Source organism: Culex pipiens, chromosome 2 (genome assembly GCF_016801865.2).
Source record: "Culex pipiens pallens isolate TS chromosome 2, TS_CPP_V2, whole genome shotgun sequence".
In the NCBI taxonomy this organism is placed as follows: Eukaryota; Metazoa; Arthropoda; class Insecta; order Diptera; family Culicidae; genus Culex; species Culex pipiens.
In genome coordinates, this window is record NC_068938.1 from 77,672,580 (window position 1) to 77,693,910 (window position 21,331).

A 21,331-nucleotide genomic window follows, 5' to 3' on the forward strand; every position below is an offset into this window, starting at 1 on the left:
TCACTGCGCGATTTTTCACCAAAAAGTGAATGACGTAAGACGTCATGCATAAAGTATGTCACACTCCAATTTGACATTTTGACCCTAAAGTGGCCGATGCCCTCAGAAATTTTATTTCAGGAACCTTTTGAGTTCTTTGTCATACCGGTCATGTGTAACATAACCGCCTGCACCTTTTTGATTTGTTTAAGAGACGATAAAAGGCATTTCATATTTAATAAATATTGCGAAAATGCGTATAATGAGCGTTTTTTCGTCTCCTTGAAAAATTTAGAAAATCAAAATTGTGGTGAAAAGTGAAATAAAACAATTTTTTTTATTTATTTCGTCAAACACAAAAAATAAATTGTTCGCTCTACAGCATCCTACTCAAAACTAGGGGAACTATACCCTTTTTCATACTATTTCTATTATCGGCCTATCAGCACTTTGATCATGAATTACAGCTTTCATAAAGTGTTTTTGACTGTTCCAAAGTAATAAATAGCTCAAATAAAGGTGTGCAACCAACTCTCCATTGTTGATACATCTGAAAATGTTGATTTAATAGTGGAAAACGGCAAAAGTGATGAGAATTGACCGAACGGCTTAAAGTGATTAAAATGGGTATATTTCAAGGTTGTTAACGTTAAAATTATCGTTATCGTTATTTCGATAATTTTCTCGACGATAATGTTTTTGCCGATTACGGACGATAACTCAATTTTTAATCTATCCTAAATCGATTAATTCAATTATATCATGTTAAATTTTCAATGCTTTCACTATGAATATATTTTTGGAAATCTTATAAGGCTGGTACAAATTTTATTTAAAGTTTTTGTCTCTTAATTTGCAATATGGGTATCAAACGAAGCGAAATTTTGTATGCTTTTTCAATTTATTAGGGGTTTTTTTGGAAATACTAAAATTTTCACAATTAACCGTATAACCGTATTTTTTCGAAAATACTCAAATTTTCAAAATATGCGATTTGTGTATCAAGCGAGGCAGAATGTTGAATGATATGAAGCATACACAATTTGAATGTACGTATGAAGCCTGCAAAATTTCGCTTCGTTTGGTACCCATATTGCATATTTAGAAAATTTTAGTATCCCCAAAAAAATACGGTGATTTGTGAAAATTTTGCATTTTCCAAAAAAAAACTCTAATAAATTGAAAAAGCATACGAAATTTCGTTTCGTTTGATGGCCATATTGCATTTTTTTTTAAAATTTGAGTATTTTCGAAAAATAAGGTTATTTTGTGAAAATTTTAGTATTTCCAAAAAAAATCCTAATAAATTGAAAAAGCATACAAAATTTCGCATCGTTTGATACCCATATTGCAAATTATAATTTTTTTAGTATTTTCGAAAAAATAAGCTATTTTCTGAAATTTTTAGTATTTTACAAATATACATAAATAAAGCGAAAGAAACATACCAAATTTCGCTTCGTTTGACACCCATATTGCAAATTATGAAAATTTGAGTTTTTTCGAAAAAATGTGGTATTTGTGAACAATTTGCATTACATATTTATACTTTGAAACGTACTTCATTCTCAAACAATATATTCTTAGTGGAAGCATTGAAAATGTAACATGATATGGTTGAATTAATCGATTATAGAACGCTTTTAATCATAAGTTATCGTCCATTATTGGCGATAAGATTATCGCCTATAGATAGATAAATTATCGTTATCGCCCCGACGATAACGATAACCACTATCATTTTCGTCAGACGATAATATTATCGACGATAATTCTATCGATTAACAACCTTGGTATATATCCCCTAGTTGTCCGGAGGCTTGATTGTTGAGGCTATTGCAAACCTCTTTTTACACCTAAGCTTCCATCCACCCCGGGATTTGAACTGACGACCTTTGGATTGTGAGTCCAACTGCCTACCAGCGACTCCACCGAGACAGGATCCAGGGAGACGACTCCTACACCTATTTCGTCAAAGTAAATCTTAAATGACAAGTATACTGCCAGCACATGTGGCAGAAGTAGGTCAGCTGAACATTTCCCACACCATTCACAAAGAATCCCCATGTCACCGGAAAGAGAAAGAAAATCCGCGGAAAACATTCGCGTTTCGTCCATCTTTTCAAAGCTCAATCATCGTCGATAGGCTGCCTTCGGTACCCAGGGGTCACATAAATCAAAAGTTCATTTACCAAGTCCACAAAACAAAGCCGCGCTACCTCAGAGGTCCAACTCTCCCTCCTTAAACTGCCGGGAGAAGGCTTCTGTGTTGACGACCTGAGAAAGACGCAGACTCCTCTATGAACTAGAACCTTCCAACAATGCCGAACGATGATTTACGAGGGACCTACAAATCTTTCTCCTTTCTTGGGACGGGACAATCGGCGCTCGACAATGTAACAGGAAAGTAACAGGACACCCACTTTCTGGAATGTGTGGAAAATGAGATGCTATTTGTGCTTGGGACCCTCGGCGGGTCGTGATGAAGTAGGTTTGGCTGGAATTGTGAAGCGTTAGAAACGGTCTGGGATTAGGATAAGTAGTCTTTTGTCACTTGAAAGAGTTGTTATTTTGGGATGAAATATGATATTTATTAATCATTTGTATGATACAGAAGATTTTTTTTTTATGTTTTGGAAATACAACGCTCATCTTCATAGCATCGCATGCCTTTCTTACATAACTTCATAACAGCTTTAGCTCAACCATCTGCTTCAAGCATCTTTTGTAAAGTTTTGTAAAGGGCTTACTAACATACTCACTTAACTATCTAACACTGCTTAATGGCTACTTAAAGCTTACATTTCCTTCATTTTCATTCGCACACAATCCAAACACACTCAAATTACACATTCGCACACTATTCGCTACACTTTGCTCTTCAAATCATGTACAAAAACTTCAAAGTATAACCTAAACTTTTTCTCACCTTTCAGAAACGTCGCGAACGAGGTCGCATCAGCGTTCGAGGGGTTCGTCTGGTTGAGCCAGCGATTCTTCACGGCGAGGGAGGAGATACTGCGGCACCTGATGTGAGAAATTTAAGAATTTTAATTGGAAGAAACTACTAACTGCAACTTCTTCGTCTTTCAATTTTAGGGTTACCCGTTCCAAGTAGGGTACTGCGAGAGTGACGGCATCTACCCCGGGACGACGCTGCCCCAGTACATCCTGTACCTGGTCGCGGACAGTGAGAAGGAGCGCACCGACTGGATCATCTCGATACGACGGAGTGAGTACTTGTTTGTAGTTTTGTAATTTTCTTGTTTAGGTTTTAATTTTTTGGGCAAAAACAGTCTTATTTGGCTGATTTTGAATCTACATTTATAATATTTGGTTGAATTTGGTTACAAAGTCCCGAGTCCACAGGATTTTTTTTAATCCACGAAAATATTAAAATTTTGAGCCGAGTCAGTCACCAAGGGTTGGATCGATTATGCCAAAAAAAATGAGATTCTTTCATGTTTTGATAGTAGGTATAAAATGGTCTATCAAATTTGATAATTATTAGAAAAAGTCTACTTTGAATTTGTACTTTTTTGTGTACCGTTAGAGTGGAATGACTCGTACATTTTCTGGCTCAACAAAAAAAAAGGCATTTCAATATTTAATACAAACATGCCAGAAGATAACATTAAATATGCTTTAAAAAATTAGTTTAGCTCTGTTATGTTCTATGACTTTCCATAACTGATCAAATGCACTTTCATTATTTCCCCACAGAATTTGTTTTAGATTGTTTTTTTTTTTAATGTAAATTACGGTTAAAAATCTAAAAAAAAAGTACTTCAGCTAAATATAATATCGATTCGGTTGAATCATTAACAGCCTGACAAAACTTTTCTTTAATATTTTTAAAACATTTGTTGTAGATTTTTATTCAAAAACTATTGATTTTTAAGGTTGAGGATAATATTTTTTCCTATTAAATATCATTCAAAACATTACAACAATTGCTCTCGTTGTTGAAATTCTAGAATTTATTTGGACTAAACATGTCTTTAAACAAGATTTCTATCTCACACAACTTTTCAATCATCGCTGTGATCTTTTTTAAAAATTCAAAGTACACAATAAATCTTCATTTCAAAAACAAATCTGAGAAAAATCATTTGATAACCGCCTTCCTTAAAAAAAACTAGCTCAACACAAAATCTTTTGAAAAGTATAGATTATGTAAGATTAAAGTTATAGACACGGTTTTAAAAATAAGTATGCAACACCATAATTAAAATAAAATGCAGAAAAATTGGGATTGCTTACCTCCAAACAAAATTATGTTTCAAGAAACTTTTCTATTCCGAGACTTATCGACTTTCTATCAATTTTGCTTAGTAAATGGGAACATTTTAAAAACAAGGTAAAACCTAATTTGTTAAGGTGGTACTGAAATTATTTTAAAGTTTTTAGATTGAGTTTGAATTTTTAACATGCTTATAATTTTCCTGTCGTTATTCGAAATTAATCATTGTATTGTTTTTTCATGTAAATTTTCGAAAAAATGTTCCTTCAAAATGTAATTTACGAAAAAATCTGGTTTTTGATTTGTTCATTAGGCCGTTGCAACTATTTTTTTAAGTTTATGTCCCGCGACTCTGGCCAAAGTCGAGGGAGGGGGTCCAAAAAATAAAAAAATAAAAAGTATGAAAATTGAATTCACAAGCCCATGTAAAAACATTTAATTGAAAAAAGTGTTTTATAATGTATTTTACACCTGCCCTGTTGTTTTGCAATCATTAGTTTCCTTAATATCTTTTTTTTGCAGTACTATGCAAGAGATTTTCACAAAAATTGAAAATATTTTTATTTGAACTTAAACATGTAAAAAAATGATAATAAGCACAGGGAAATGCATTTTAAAATGTTTTCAGCTAATTGCACTCAAGTTTCAAGTTTCCATCAAACAATTGATTTGTGAAAAAAAGATCTGAAAAGCGGCCAAAAATATTGCGAATTTATAAAAAGTTGTTCAAAAAATCATCAATTGTTTCTATTTAAGTGAATTGAACTTTTACATTTTAACACTTTTATTGTGTTATATTCTTTATCAAAATCCAAATATTGGATTAAAACACGATTTTAGCTCTAAATTTTTAAATTCGTGGTTTTTATAAACATAGTGAAATGAGCCGCGAATGGTTTTAATTGCTTTTTTGATATTTTTAAAGTATTTAAGTATTGATTTTTATGTTGTTTTTGTGGTAAGTGAATTATCATGATTTAGCGGACAGCGTCAAATTCAAAGATTTCCTGAAAACAACGCATAATAATAACCAATTTTACAAATATTTTATCCAAATAGGTTTAAAGTGTAAATTTATTCAGTTTCCAATTAAAAACGTGATATAAAGAGCGAGTCCACGACTAGGGCATACCCCTTTGTATGGGACGTCGTTTGGACCTCACCAATCGGCCTGAAATTTCCAGGGGTTGTTTGTACATATAAAACAAGCATCTGGCCAAAATATGAGCACTCTAGGTTAATGGGAAGTGGGGCAAATCGGGACACAAAGTTTAAAGGTTCAAAAACGTAAAAAATCTTAAAAAAGCTATAACTTAGGCAAAATTCAATTTATTTTCAAAATTCAAAATGCATCTGAAAGGGCTTAAAAAATGCAACAAAATGCAGGGTAGAGCATCCCAATTGGTTAAATCTAAAGGGAGTTATTGGCATTTTAGTGAAAAAAATAGCATAATTTTCAAACTCAATTAAAAAAGTGTTCCATCCAGATATCAACTCGGTTCAACCTGCAGCTTGTAGGGGACATCTGGGACTACCATCCGAGACTGAGAACACTTTGGGTAAGGCAGATTAACATATTAAATAAACACTTTTACTTTTAGTGATTTTTTTGGTTGTAAATTTTTGCTCGGGGGACCCCTTAGATCCCATTTTCTGGTGATAATTTTATCATATTTGTGTTCCTGAGACAATTTCACAATAGAAACATGCATAAAAATGTTTATTTTGATCCATTTAAACCCTTTAGATCTAACCAATTGGGATGCTCTACCCTGCATTTTGTTGCTTTTTTAAGCCCTTTCAGATGCATTTTGAATTTTGAAAATAAATTGAATTTTGCCTAAGTTATAGCTTTTTTAAGATTTTTTACGTTTTTGAACCTTTAAACTTTGTGTCCCGATTTGCCCCACTTCCCATTAACCTAGAGTGCTCATATTTTGGCCAGATGCTTGTTTTATATGTACAAACAACCCCTGAAAATTTCAGGCCGGTTGGTAAGGTCGATGCGAGATGGGTATGCTTTGCTCGTGGACTCGCTCTTAACTTTTGGACTCTTGAATTGAGCCCTAATATTTGAAAGGATCACAATCATCAAAATAAAATTGTTAAAATAAGGTCCGGATGATTAAAATAGTACTGTTACAATATTTTATAAGACATTATTTTAAAATAATTGAAATGAAAAAATAATAATAAAAAAACTAATTTTATTTTCGAGATAATCAGAAAATCCCAAAATGAAAACAGTATGAAACATTTCAATCTTCGTTGAAAAAATTAGTAAAATTTATTTAAAAATTGTATTTTAAATTTTGAAGCCCCAGATTGGAAATACCCGTAGCACTCCTCACTGTATTTTTTATTTTCTAACTGTTTGTAACTGTTAAAATGTACTTGGCATTAATTGATACTTTTTCATGGATTTAAGATAAATTCTTATTTACGCCGAAAATTAAAATTTTCATTTACAAAGCAATATTTTTTTCAAAATACTTTAAACTGTCAATTGATAATAAATGTGCAAACAACTGAAAACAAGTGTAGAGTTTTGTTTGAAAAGAATGAACAATTTTTTTTTGCTTTTTGGATGTTTTTACAACCGCCTTAAGTCAGGGTTTTCAAGAACACTCAAGAAACAAACAATTTTTTTGTTTATTGGATCTTTTCAAAAACATTTTCCTGCATTTATTGTACTTTTCGCACGATTAGTAAATATTCCATTTTTACTTCAGCAAACAGTTTTTTGCAATTTTTTCGAAAAAACTTATTTTTTGAAAACTAATGATAATGTTTATTGTGCTAGGTTAATTTCATGATAATTTGACAGCCGTTTCAATATAAAGATTGCATTCAAAAAGAAAATTTTGAATTCTAATCATGTTTATTCAAGATTTAATGACTTGAGTTTTAAAATATTATTTTAATCCTACAAATCAGCCCTTTTGTGGAATATTTTTTGTATTTTTTCCTTAGTTCCGTATTCAGCCCCTTTCTGGAATATATTTGTTTAGTTACATTTTTTTTCATCAAGTATAATTACTAACCACGATTTCATATTCTATCCCTTACAGTTTGCGAGGAGTACAGCCCCAAGTCGTTCCGGTACCACCCGAGCCTGTGGCAGGGCCGCAAGTGGACCTGCTGCAAGAGCCTGACGCGGCGCGCCCTCGGCTGCCAGGTGGCCACAGTATGGCCCGAGTACAACAATAATCCAAGTGAGTGTCCAGGGGTTTATTTTTTCTTTGTTGTTTGCTCTCCTATCATCAAATTTGAATATTGGCCATTATTAGTACGAATCCGGTTGTTGGCTAAATTAGGTCCACGTTGAACTCGTATGCCTATCGGGGGCATTTGATCTTTTCGCCTACGTCCTGGTTGATTTTTGGATCGATCCGGGTTTGACTGTGGGTATTGACTGTGCTTTCAAAAACAGGGAATCGCTGAAAAGAGTTGTGTTGAAGCCACAGACAAATAGACAAATAGTTGTTATTTTCTAAATTCTTCGTCTAGTATTCTGTGTCGAAACGTCCAAAACGGTAATCAAACAAACTTGGTTCAACTTCCCGAGGCAGCTGTGTCCGATGTTCCTAAGCAGTCATAATTACGCTTAACTATTTTCGGAAATTGAGCTTTAATGAACATGTTGGTTTTTTTCCGCCTCATCGTCAAATACCTGTTTTTTCGTGAGCTACCCTGACGCTGATGGTGGAGGGACCTGTCGAACGGTTTCTTGACGGAGTATTTTTTATTGTTTTATGGAGTGGGGGTTCGAAGCTAATGCTAGCGTAAGTTCCTGATGTATTACGGCAGAGAGGGTCGCGCGCGATGACGCGTTTGAGGGTCGCTCAATTTGGCAGAGTTTGGTGCAGGGTTGCAAATTTGACGAAATTCGTTAAATTTTGGCGTAATTAGCAAGACTCCAGTTTGCACGTAGTTGCGGAGGGCATCAATTTAATATCTCGTTGGAAGTGCTTTTTGGCGGAGTTTGAAACTGCTGAGATAATTAATCTTCCCCGATAGTCTCTTGAAATTCAACCAGCAAAAAAATATCCACTCACACTAGCAGGGCTACTTTGAAACGGGATCGTTGGCATCACTTTCGCTTTTTTGCTGCCTCACGGCAGTAGATCGAAGGTTGAAGAACGGTTTGTTTTTTTGTCTAGTTTGTTTGTGAGTCTGGCTTAGACAAACTGTAATCTGGCTAATTACCTGAAGCCATAATAACAGACATTAATCCGTGGGGATTATCAGTGTGGGGTTTCTGGGAGGATATTGGGTTCGCTAGGAACATACAAAATATCTTGAGTTCTGCTACTTATATCTATAAACCACAACACACATGAAGACAGATCAGGGGAGTTATAATCCACCAGACGTGGCCAAGCCTCTACAAGCAAAGGACTCAATTCCCTCCCTCTACCCCCTCTCAAAGCTCATAAATTTGATTTCGCGTCGTAGACGTAACGAAATTGAAACGTACATTTATTTACCCTCTCAGAAGTATCTCGCTGCTGCTGGCTGCAAATTGGACCAAAAGTCAAACCACTGATCTCGCCAAACTGGTCGACCCTCCTGGTGCTGGCCCAGGTTCGAGGCACAGGTACCCCCACAGGCCGGCGCACACAGTTGTTTAAGGTTGATTATCGTCGATTGCCCCGGTGTGATCACTTCTCCGTCACTGGGTCAAAACCGTTGCCATCGCCACCACCAACCAATTGGTACGAATTGGCTTGGGCAATATAATAAACATGCATAAATTAGTGGTGCGACGATTTCTAGGTCACTTGCGACTAAGTTGGCAACAAGTTTGTTTTATTTTTTTTTTGTGGAATTAACTGGCGAAGGGATTTGGCGATAAAATTTCATTGGTGCTAACTGGATTATTTCAATAGACTTATGAAATAGACAGGTTAAATTGCACAGATTCTGAATTGAGCATTTTTTGTAAAGTTTTACTCTTCGAAAATTTTAAATCTTTCAGAAACCAAACAAACCATAGAAACAAATAAAAATAAATCCGCATCGGGCACAAGTTCTTGAAAAAGTGTGCAACATCATTCCGCCGGCAGTCTTTTGCCCTGGCGCATTCTTCGCCACGGGGGAAGGCCTCTTTAACCTCAATTTGATGTGCCCCCGGCGAAGCTGAGGAAAGGGAAGGAAGGGAAAATAAAACTTTCCAGGACAGCGAAATTCCAAAACTTTTCCCTTTCCTTCCAAACCGTCAAGAAAAGATGGTGAACACTTTTAGTGCCGTGCAAAATTTTACCAGCTAATCGCATTATAACGCAAAACGGTTTGTCCTGGATTGCGTTTGAAGAACCCTGAAGGTACTAGTTGGGACAAATTTGAGGGAGAATGTGATTCTTTGTTTTCAACCTACTGAATCCGTTTACTTTAGAAAAAAATACGATAGACGAACAATGAAAGTAGTTTAACTTAAAATGTTTTATTTTTTGCTATGACAGTAAAAAAAGTTTAATTTTGGAAGGAAAATATTGTGTAAAAATTTGAATATCAACTTAAACTGATCACAATTTTACCAGTTCTTTTTGAAATTTCACCTTTTTTGACGCAAAATCTGTCTCATTTCCCAGATTTATTATTACCATAATATTTTTAAATGTGTATGCCTGCCAGGGATGCCAGATACACAGATTTGATGCCCCTGATCCCTGATGCCTGCCTTAGATAGAATGTATTTTTAATTCTTTTGAGAAAAAAATGTTTTTACTTTTCGCTTTCAAAAACAATTTCATGATAATTACATAAACAATCGCATTTGAGCATATTTCTTCAAAACTATTAACCGGTTCAACTATTTTATACTGCTTAATTTAAGTTTTAATTGGAGAAACGTAATGCAGGCTCTATCGTTGAGTTAATTTTATAACAATATTTTTAAGATAGATCCTTATTAGAAATCGTCTAAGGGTTCCAATAAAAGTGATTTCGTAAAGATCTGTGGTTGCGAAAACCCTCAAACTTATTTTCAAGCGATTTACCATAGAACTCAATCCTTAACTCAGTCTAAAATGATGATAAATGTGATATTTTTTAAATGATATAGCAAAGTTTTGTTTTGATCGATGGAAAATACCTTTTTTGAGAATTGATTCTTTTTTGCACAAAATTCATGATTTTTTGTAGGAAAAAAATCAAAATCTAGAATACATTTTCAAAAGAACTAAATTTGAAAACTAACTTAGTTTGAACTTTTTCTATGACCAAATAGGTCATATTGCATCATTAGTTCGTCCATACAAGTTTCATACAATTTTGGCAGCTGTCTATACAAAAAGGCTGTTAAAATTTTCAACAATCATGAAAACGGATTACTTGAGCGATTTGATGCCTTAGGAAACATTGTACTTTTTGCTTCGGTCTCAAAAAATATTTTCACTCTGAAATAAAAATTACCCTTTTTTAAATTCGACTTTTCACACGAAAATTTTGACTGTGGCCGTTTTGGATGACAAAAAATGCATCTTTTGAAATGGCACAAATCGGTCAAAATTCATTTGGCAGTGTTGCTAATTTTTCGAAGAAAATAAAAAAAATACTTAATTTTTAGACGAAAATAAAATTTGCAAGCGAAAAATATTTAACATAAATTTCGATATCGTTTACTGTTTTTGAGTTTCATCCACTTAAAAATGTTTTTTGTTGATAACGTGACTTTTTCTTACCGGTAAAAGGCATGACTTAATTTTGTTTCGAAGAGATCAGAAGATTTCCTATAAATTTGCTTCAAACATAACAAAGATTGGATTCTGAAAACAAATCAAACAAGAAAAATGAGGGTTTCTCTACGTCATAATTTAATCGTTAAATTTTTAAGTGACGACAACTTGCGTTCAATTTCAATGTAAAAAATAGATGTAAACGAGAAAAAAAAATTTAAAAGATTTCTTTTCGGAATTTTCAAAATAGCCGTTATATTTGAAATGATCAAAAATAAATGTTTCAAATATCTATCTTAAAACGGGAAGTTTCTAGAGCCATTTCTGTAATTTAGGTTGAGGTGTTTATGAAAAAATGAGTTTTTTGAATTTATCAACTCAGGCTTATGTCGTAGCGAGTTGGTGTCTTCTAGACATTTGTAGAACTTATCAAAACATACATTTATCTTCCAAGAGAGCGAAAATCGGACCTTTTAAACGAAAGTTATGGCCAAAATACGACGAAAAAGACGCCATTTTGAAATGTGAATAACTCGAAAAGGTGGTGGAGTTTGACCTCGCTCTTAGAAACATCTGAAAGTACACATTCTAGAGTACATTTGCTGAAAATATCTCGGAAGTCTTTTTTGTGTTACTCATTTAATCTTGATTTGAAAATGAGCATTTTAAAATCGTTTTTTGCCCATAACTTTTGATAGAATTGACCAAACTTCGTTTTTCAAGAACAAAAATGTTCATTTTGACAAGCTTTACAATTGTCTAGCAGGGCCCAAAAATTTACAAAATGATCTAGTGGTTGTAAAAGAAGAAACAAGTTTTTACTGAAATATTAAATTTAATTATTTGTTGATTCCTGAAATATTTCAGTAAAAACTTGTTTCTTCTTTTACAACCACTAGATCATTTTGTAAATTTTTGGGCCCTTCTAGACAGTTGTAAAGCTTGTCAAAATGAACATTTTTGTTCTTGAAAAACGAAGTTTGGTCAATTCTATCAAAAGTTATGGGCAAAAAACGATTTTAAAATGCTCATTTTCAAATCAAGATTAAATGAGTTAAACAAAAAAGACCTCCGAGATATTTTCAGCAAATGTACTATAGAATGTGTACTTTCAGATGCTTTTAAGAGCGAGGTCAAACTCTTCCACCTTTTCGAGTTATTCACATTTCAAAATGGCGTCTTTTTCGTCGTATTTTGGCTATAACTTTCGTTTAAAAGGTCCGATTTTCGCTCTCTTGGAAGATAACACCTCAACCTAAATTACAGAAATGGCTCTAGAAACTTCCCGTTTTAAGATAGAGCTTTGTGCTCTTCAGCAAAGTTGCTCAAAATGGTGTTCCCTACAACTTTTCTGAAGACACCAAAGCGCTATCTCGTCATCCCGCCAAAATAAAAATTCTGAACCACCCTAAAATTTGGACCACCCTAATGTCCACCATACCAAAAAATGCCCCTATTGACCCTGATCATTTGTCCCGAAGACACCAAAGCTCTAAATCTTAACGTGTGGCCGCTATCAATTTTGTCACGCTAGATTTCGGTTTCGGACCACTGTGTAATGGAATTACGAGAAAAAATATTTTTTGTTGTCGAGCTTAAGAATGACCCCTTAACTACTTAGACTTTTCTGTTCAAGGTGGCGGCCATAATGGCGGGGATTAAGTATTGAAAAGAAAAATGCATTTTGTAATTTAAAAGGCAATGAACCACTCAAAATTTGACTAAAGTTAGGTCGCAGAACTCGAATTCGATGTATAAATTAAGAAAATAAAAAAGGGGAAAAAACATTTCTGGCTTGATTCAATTATCCGAATTCCCATAGAAACCTTCCGATAGTCGTGGTATCGCATAATCGAGTCTGGCCTGAAAACTTTTTTTCCAGATCAGTGATTAGATCAGAAAATACGTTCTTAAGAATTTTGATATTGTAATAGCTTATGTGACTTTTTTGGTCAAAGAAAAAAACTTATTTTCGTCCAAACCAAAAAATAACAACAAAAAAATTCCAATGAATTGCTCTTTTGCATCTCTCTATCTCGGCAATTGTTTGTCTCATTTTAAAAGTCTAAATTGGTGAAATTTTCCTTAGCCAAAAGACAAATATTTTTAAGAAAAAGAAGTTAAACGCCACTTTTTCAAAAACTGACTTTTAAAGGAAGTATCCCTCAAATGGCTCAAATAAACTTGGCACGTTTCATCGATTTTTACGATTGAAAATTGTAATAATTTGGACTCAAAAATGTTTTTTGTAAATTTCTTTGAGTACATTCTATTTTAAGGATCATGATTGTTTCAAAACGTCTTGTCTCCATGATACTATTTTTGTTCATACTTCTCTGTGACTCTAAAGCTGCATTTATTGGTCCACAGAAATCATATCGAACAATAAAAAATGTAATATTTCATTTTTTTTAACTGTGTAGCAAACAAGCTCAAACTTTTCCCGAAGGAAAATAGTTGTCCTCCCTATCAACTCCTCGCATTCCCTGGGACGGTGTGTCCCTGATTGCACTTGGCCCGGCAGTAAACCGAAGCCAATCATGCTACACCCGCACAACGTCTAGGTAGAAAAGTGGTGGCAGTAGAAGTGTACAAAAAAGCAAGGGAAAGGTGCACCAGCGGCTTTTTAGATGGCCAAACTTTTCTTCATTCCTGTAAACATTCTAAACGCAGGACTGTTGGGGGTTTTCACTGATAAAAAGTTTTTTTTTAATTTAAATGAAGATGTTAAAACTTAATTTAATTTTATTTTACATAAAAATAATTTCTTGCTAATTAATTTGGATACACAGATATCACAGCTTCAAAACTTTTTACAGTGCATCTTCCCAAGGCAGTCGTCGTCCTCTTCGCTAGGTTCAGCTCGTAAAGCATGTTTATATTTATGTTTATGCTCGGTCGCACAGGTAATGGGCACTGTTGAGCGGGCAATAAAAAAAAGGGCAGAAGCCCCGTCTAACGACGAACCCTCGCCAGCCGTCGGTGACCCGAGGTTGGCCTCTTTCAGGTGCTGCAATTGTCAAGTAGTGTCAAGCACAAGTTAGCTCCAGTGTGACAGGTTTCTTGGCAAGCAAGCAAACCAGTGTCAATTATCGGGTCGTATTTTTTGCTGTGCACTTCGCAAAAAAGGTTAAATGGCTTTTTGGGGTTGGTGATCGTTAAAAATGGTGACCTTGGTGACACCGACACGGACCTTGAAGAAATGGTGCTCGGAACAAGTGCCGGAGCGGATCCCCTCATTAGGGTCGGACGGACACTCCTTAAGCAACGACCAGCTAATTAGCATGATCAGTGTAACATGCGGTTTCGGGTTGGTCGGTAATTACGGTTTGTAAGTCGTGTGTGCGCCCCTCTCGTCGTATGATATGCTCGTGGCGATGCAATTTCAAGTGCGGGTTTTTCTTGCTCGAAAGTAACCGGGACCGGTAATTGAAATCGATTTCAGCAGCTGGAACGCGGGGTGCACTTTTTGTGGTTTTTAAGGTTTTGCTCTAGTAGGTAATTGCAGCCCATTGACTGAGTCAGTGTATTGGAGTTAAGCAGTTTTTGAGTCAATTATGATTCGTTTTTGCGTGTTTAAATGCACAGCGAGTGATTTGAACAAAAAACACAATTTTCATCTGATGTAAAGTCAATAAATTATGTTTGATAATTTTTATTTAAAGATTTGAAATATTAAAACTCTTCTGGGTTCTATGACCTTGTATCAAGCTAAACAAACATACAAAGTGCTTCCATCCTCCCAATTCCTCAATTGCCCTTCCAGTTGAACTTTTTACGAGCACAGACCTCCACATCTTTCAATAATTCAATTCCCAAGAAGACACCCCAATCTTGCCCGGGATGCCTCACTCGCATTCCGAACCGTAAAACTCATAAAACCCTCCATTCCCGGTTGCCTTAGGTCAGAATCTGGGGTCACATCACCACCAAACCCAAACCAACTCAATCCGGAATGCAGAGTAAAAACGACATTTATTGATTTTTGTTCGGGGGACCCTTTCAACCAACCAGAGAAAAACAAATTCTGTGGCTTTATTTTCTATAGTTCCGAGAACAAATGAAACTTTCATGAAGCCTCGTCCCATATCTTGGTCCGGTCAAAGGTTTTGTTCGAAAATTGCTGCTCTTTTTTTCTCAAACCGAACCGTTCGAGTACCAGATTTAAATCATTAATTTTGGTTTTATGTCGTCTTCCAATAAAGTTCCTCTCACTATCAGAAAATCATGCTTGCTTGAGCATCGTCACAACTTTTGAGAGGGAGAAGAGGAGCAACATTAAAATTTATGTGACCAACTCCAGACCTCATCTGCATATAAATATATGAAGGAACTCCACGCCCCAAAGGTGACACGGGCAAGTTGTTTGTGTGTTTATCATAAACACACTGTAAAACTGTTCTGCTTAAGTGCATTCAGAATGAACGGTTCAGGGGTGGAGCTTTTTTTATGTTTGCCACAAGAAAGAAAAAAAGTTCTTTTTGGTGAGCGAAAATCTTGGAAAAGAAATTATATTGCCGCATCGTAAAATGAGATGCACTTCTCGGGTTGGAAAAGGTGGACAAAGAAACATTTGAGTTATAATTTGTCTTCTCTTCTGAGCTTAACCTTTGTTGTGGATATGTTCCTTTTCAGAATAAAACTCAATTTTGCAAAATTTCTTCAAAATCACCTGTCATGTTATGTTTATCTGCAGTAATAAATATTAATTCAATTGTCTGTCTTTTATGAGGTCCTCGAATCCCTAACCAACTGCCTACCAGCTGTCAATATCTCAATCAGCTAAATTTCAATTCAATTGCCTTCTATCACTCCCCTTAATTTCACAATCGTTCGTAATATTTCTCCAATTTTATTACCCTAATAACAACACTCAGCAAGGTGTTTCCACCCAAATTACCTTTTTGACGGCCGGCGATGAAGGTACCTGCATATCTAACCATTTTGATCGCCATTTCCCCTCTCGGTTTGACTGATACTCGCACACTTGTTGCCCGGCCCAAATTTCCTACCCCCGCCAGCATAACTCCTCCTCCCCGTCCCAAAAAATCGGAAACAACCGGCAGTGTTGTTGCAACATATCCGCTCGCTACATATGTACCGGAGTGTGCATTTTGAAGAAGTGCATAAACAGCGCATGCCGACTATCAATTAACAACACCTAACCAGAGCACAGTGATGACGAGGAAACATCGTCGTTTTGATCGGTATCATGACGGGTGAGCTGCACCACATGGGCTGTTTAAAACATTTACATGCTACATTAAGCAATGAGGTTTAAGGTTGTATGTTTGTTTTATTACAGCTTAAGTTTTATAATTATTGAAATACTTTCAAAGGTTAGAAATGACCTGAAACAAAATGTTTGAAATCGTTTAAACAATCGAGATATTTTAAATTTATTCAAACCATTTAAACCTTTTTTTTTTAAAAAGCAAAACAATGCAAAAAGTTTAACTGCTGCTCACGCCAGTGAATATCTTGAGTTTTTTAAATTATCCAATAACCAAAAAAATGTTTTTTTGCTTTTTGGGTGGGTGGCAGTGCGTGGCCGAATGGTTACGCTGTCCGCTTTGTAAGCGGATGATTCTGGGTTCGATTCCCATCTGCTCCAACCTTCCATCGGATGAGGAAGTAAAATGTCGGTCCCGGCCTTGGTTGTTAGGCCGTTAAGTCATTCCAGGTGTAGGAGTCGTCTCCATGCCATAAGTACAAACACACACCAAACCAAGCCTACTCCGGTGGAATCGCTGGCGGCGGTTGGACTCGCAATCCAAAGGTCGTCAGTCCAAACACTGGGGTGGAAGGTTCCTTGGAGTAGAAAGAGGTTTGGGTGCCCTCCCCATTCAAGCCTTCGGACTCCTAGGTTCGAGCAGAAACTTGCAAAAGAGGCCACAAAAGACCCGGGGGTCGTTAATGTGGATGGTTTGATTTTTTTTTTGGGTGATTTGAAAACCTTCAGTCAGGGTTATTGAAAAACGCTCAGTAAGCAAAAATTAAAAAAAAGTTTTTTTTACCTTTTCTTAAAAAAAAACTCTAGATATTCACATTAGGAGGAAGAATACACTCTTTGTTTACAAACTCATATTAGCCCAAAGGTGCCGAACAGTGTAGAGTGAACAATTTGATGAATTTTTATTGATTGATTGATAACATTTTTTGTACCGTAAAACGGGGTGACTTTGATAGGTTTGCGAATTTTCCGCAAAATGAAGAATACAATTAAAATACGTACGGAATGGTTTAGAATCATACTGACCGTTGTGGAGAAGTGTTCAAAGTACCTCAAGACAAACTATTCAAAAAAAAATTAAAGGTTTAAAATGTTAGTTAACTATAGTTAAGAAAATGTTGATGAAAGTCATTATTTTAAAATTCTCAAAGTGTTATGATTTTCTCAATGAACATGTTTTTTTTATCGGAAAACGGAATGCATTTTCGGATTCTTTGGACAATTTTCCACTAGGAGAAGGTTAAAAAAGTTTGTAAATAATAAATAATATGTGTTTTTGAAACACAATAAAAAAAATCTCAAAATTTATAGGCAATTTCAGTTGAACAAATTTCATGTAAAACAAGCCTTACCCGAAAAACTTCGTCTTTCCTTTTTTCGTTTGTTGACGTTTTTAGCTTTTTCCTTATTCGGCCTCCTGTGATCAAAATTTGATTTTACGTTGCTTTTCCCATACAATCTGCAGATTTTCCGGAATCGGTTCCAGAGTGGCCAAAGTTCTAACTTTTACGCGTAAGAACCTTCCTTGGGCTTATACGAACCCAACGCACCAAAGAGCACCCCGATCCGACGCTCCGTGTTAAACTGATTCGCGTTCGAACAAAACCGTAGAAATTTTTTATATATGTAAAATGTGAAAACTTGTGATTCAGTATAAAATGCATTATAAATCGATAATTTTATAAACAAAATTAGTTTTAACAAATTGCAGGAGCGGTCGTGGCTGAATGGTTACGATGTTCGCTTTATAAGCGAATGGTTCTGGGTTCGATACCCATCTGCTCCCAACGAGAAAGTTCTAGACTCATTGAATTTGAAATTAATGGAAAATCATGAAAAGCTCACGGCGGGGTTCGATCCCCTGTCCTTAGGATTGGCAAGCAAAATGCTTTCCACTTAACCGTGGAGCATTGGTAGCTTGAGGAGGAATTAGACTGGTATAGTTGAATCCAAGAATCGGACAAAAGAATCAAATTGAATGGAAGTTGAACATTAGAACTCAAACAAGATTGCATGCAAGATTGCAAGCGCAGTTGAAATTGAATCTAAAAAAAAAATACCTCGCTATAAATAGCCTGGGCGACTGATAGAATTCATCCAATAAGAGATGAGAAGAATTGAAAGCTTTCCCATTAGAAATGAGAACACACGAAGAATTCGAACAACAATGCAAACGGTCGTTACCACTCGCCTAGGGTGGCTCCTCAGACCACACCTTCCCAAAAACCGTCCAACTCCAAGCGAAACTTACTTGAGCATACCGTGGAGATTTTCCCTTAATACTCTGAAAAAAGTGGAGCATCAACACTTCCCGTCTTCCAAATCCCCTATCCTTATCCCTGGTGCGCGGTGGAGATGGGAGCGGCCGGCAATGGACGGCTGCCATGGTGGTGAGAATCTGGTTCAGGTGGAATTAGTTCTATTCCCAATTATCGATTCCTAGGCAACTTGGGCTTAGACAATCATCACATCACATGGCGAAAATCCAGTCTGCAATCCGCTAAAATCACCGTCTCCTAGCGAAGCGAAGCGAAGCGAAGCGAAGCGAAGCGAAAATTAGTTTTAACAAATTGCAGGCAAAATTCCGACTTTTTAACAATTTTACCTAAAATTTATTTGTATTTTGTTAAAAAGCTTATAAACTTAGTTAACTTAATACAAACATTGATTTTTTTTTCTTAAAAACTATATCAGCAATCTTAATGATAGTACATACATGATAGTACATTTTAACGTATAAGGGTAATTCTCCGCCAACTCACACAGCAGTTGCCCCGACCCCTCTTCGATTTGCGTGAAACTTTGTCCTAAGGGGTAACTTTTGTCCCTGATCACGAATCCGAGGTCCGTTTTTTGATATCTCGTGACGGAGGGGCGGTACGACCCCTTCCATTTTTGAACATGCGAAAAAAGAGGTGTTTTTCAATAATTTGCAGCCTGAAACGGTGATGAGATAGAAATTTGGTGTCAAAGGGACTTTTATGTAAAATTAGACGGCCGATTTGATGGAGTACTCAGAATTCTGATAAAACGTATTTTTCATCGAAAAAAAGGTGCAGGTGGTTATGTTACACATGACCAGTATGACAAAGAACTTTGCAAGATGATTGTTGAAATTTTCGATAAGAATGTCCGGTCCAAATTTCCCCATGATTCCCTTATAATTACATAAGACAACTCTTTTGTGAATAGTTTTAAGACATAATATCAACGTCCTATCGAACTAAGGGGACGGAAATTGCAAATGGAGCTGCAATTGAAATCAAAGTGAAATCAATCGACTTTCCCTCACCACTCGAAAGTTATCAAGATGCGGAAATGTTTTTGCAAGGCTGTTGCAAGCAATTGGCGGCAGCAAAGTAAATTTGAACAGGAAACATTAAAACTGCCCTTTCAAGGGCTCTAATTGAATTCGAAATAGTTTTTCTATATTTCCAGAAACAGAATTTCGCCGCGGCACAATAAAAAGGCAATCGCAGTAATCGATTTATTACTTCCTGCGTAAAATAAGCGATTTATTTTAACTGCGTAACTTCAGATAATGGTCAGATGCATGTGCAGTATCAAAAACCATAACGTTTGATACCCATATTGCCCTAACTCTTATGGTTCGGCAAATGTCCCCTCATCGGAACATCCGCGGGGCCTCCGGATTGTGGTCACTACTGCTGAAATGTCAGATTTTTTGTCCAGTATCAAAAACCGAAACGAAACTATTGGCACTATTGGCGTTCTTCCTTGATGGCCTGCAGCGACAATCCGTCCCGTTCCTGCGACGGCCCGAGCCATTTCGGCGACCTCTCCACGTCGTTGACCGGGGGAAATTTCTGCTGTCCCTTCTGGTTCTGCAACTGCCACTCGATGTTGACTCCTCGGCTGTCAGAAAATTATGAGCTTGAGTGGAGATGATTTTAGATACATCAATCTCACGTCTCTCGGAGAGGATGATCGGGAAAGGTTTGTTCAACCAATCAGCGTGAAGGAAAAGGAGGGGAAGTCTGCGAAGAGGGGAAATCGCCACGTAACGATTTCGCTTCGCAAAAAATTGGGTTCCGATCTTTTTATTCATTCTCTTTACACATACTACACACCACCTAGAGCACCAAACAGTGCGTTGCAAGTGTATTTGTAGCAAGAAAGCGCCATCGACTGTGGATTTGCTCGTGTGTGTGTGTGTGTGTGTGTGTGTGTGTGTGTGTGTGTGTGTGTGTGTGTGTGTGTGTGTGTGTGTGTGTGTGTGTGTGTGTGTATGTGTGTGTGTGTGTGTGTGTGTGTGTGTGTGTGTGTGTGTGTGTGTGTGTGTGTGTGTGTGTGTGTGTGTGTGTGTGTGTGTGTGTGTGTGTGTGTGTGTGTGTGTGTGTGTGTGTGTGTGTGTGTGTGTGTGTGTGTGTGTGTGTGTGTGTGTGTGTGTGTGTGTGTGTGTGTGTGTGTGTGTGTGTGTGTGTGTGTAGTAAACCACACTAAAATTGTGTTCGCGGAACCACACTAATATCGAAAATCGATTTTCCCCAAGATCGATCGGATGAGCAAACTCGTGAAGGGTTGTTGCACGGCAGAAACCAGGCGCACACAAATGAAGCTCCCCAGCCCGCGTTTGTGTGTATGCCTTGATAATTTGGTGCCCTTTCAAGCCCCAAACTTGCCACTCGATTTCCCTTCCGCACACACAAACACTCACTACCGTACCCAACCAGATTTTTAAAGAATACTCTTTCGTGTGAATTGGCCCTGAAAAGGGCCATTTTAACGTCTTATGACGATGATAAAACCATGCGATGATGACACTCCAAGTTGCCGGCAATTTTCCCTCCCACGCCTGCTCTGCCTCTCTTTCCAATTTTTCAATTCTCTCCTTCCTCTCGGCGGCTCTGCTGTGCTGCTGCTGCTTCTCGATCCTCCTCGTGCAAAGCTTCGGACTCGTTTGAGCTTCAACCGGCGGCACGGCGCTCTTTTATAACCTCGCTTGGCTGTGACGGCTCGACGCTTTCGAAGCAGTGGCAGAGAGCAAAATTTGCTAAGTGCTAGATACTTGAATCTGATTAATGTGTTCGGGAAAGGTTGCGCTCAACCAATCAGCGACCGGGATTTTCCCGGTCTGAATTTTTATTTTTCATCTTAACTTTTGAGTACTTTAACAAAGTTTTATCAACTTTGTGAGGTAGTCTACTTGCAATTTAAGACTTCCCCTTTCGTTTG

General features: G+C 36.6%; 2 protein-coding genes across 6 annotated transcripts in view; one reads left to right on the forward strand and one right to left on the reverse strand.

The window, feature by feature from the left end:
* Window positions 1–21,331, reverse strand: part of LOC128093043 (hepatoma-derived growth factor-related protein 2-like) — a 160,982-nt gene that overhangs the window by 112,037 nt on the left and 27,614 nt on the right. The gene's annotated exons all lie outside the window — the stretch shown is intronic.
* The window catches only part of LOC120413569 (tyrosine-protein kinase Btk29A), a 210,904-nt gene that overhangs the window by 33,306 nt on the left and 156,267 nt on the right, over window positions 1–21,331 (forward strand). For all 5 annotated transcript variants that reach the window (XM_039574448.2, XM_039574450.2, XM_039574449.2 and 2 more), the window contains exons 3-5: window positions 2,916–3,011; window positions 3,079–3,211; window positions 7,294–7,437. In XM_039574448.2, coding sequence (XP_039430382.1) covers window positions 2,916–3,011; window positions 3,079–3,211; window positions 7,294–7,437 — 373 coding nt within the window. The remainder of the gene's footprint in view (window positions 1–2,915; window positions 3,012–3,078; window positions 3,212–7,293; window positions 7,438–21,331) is intronic.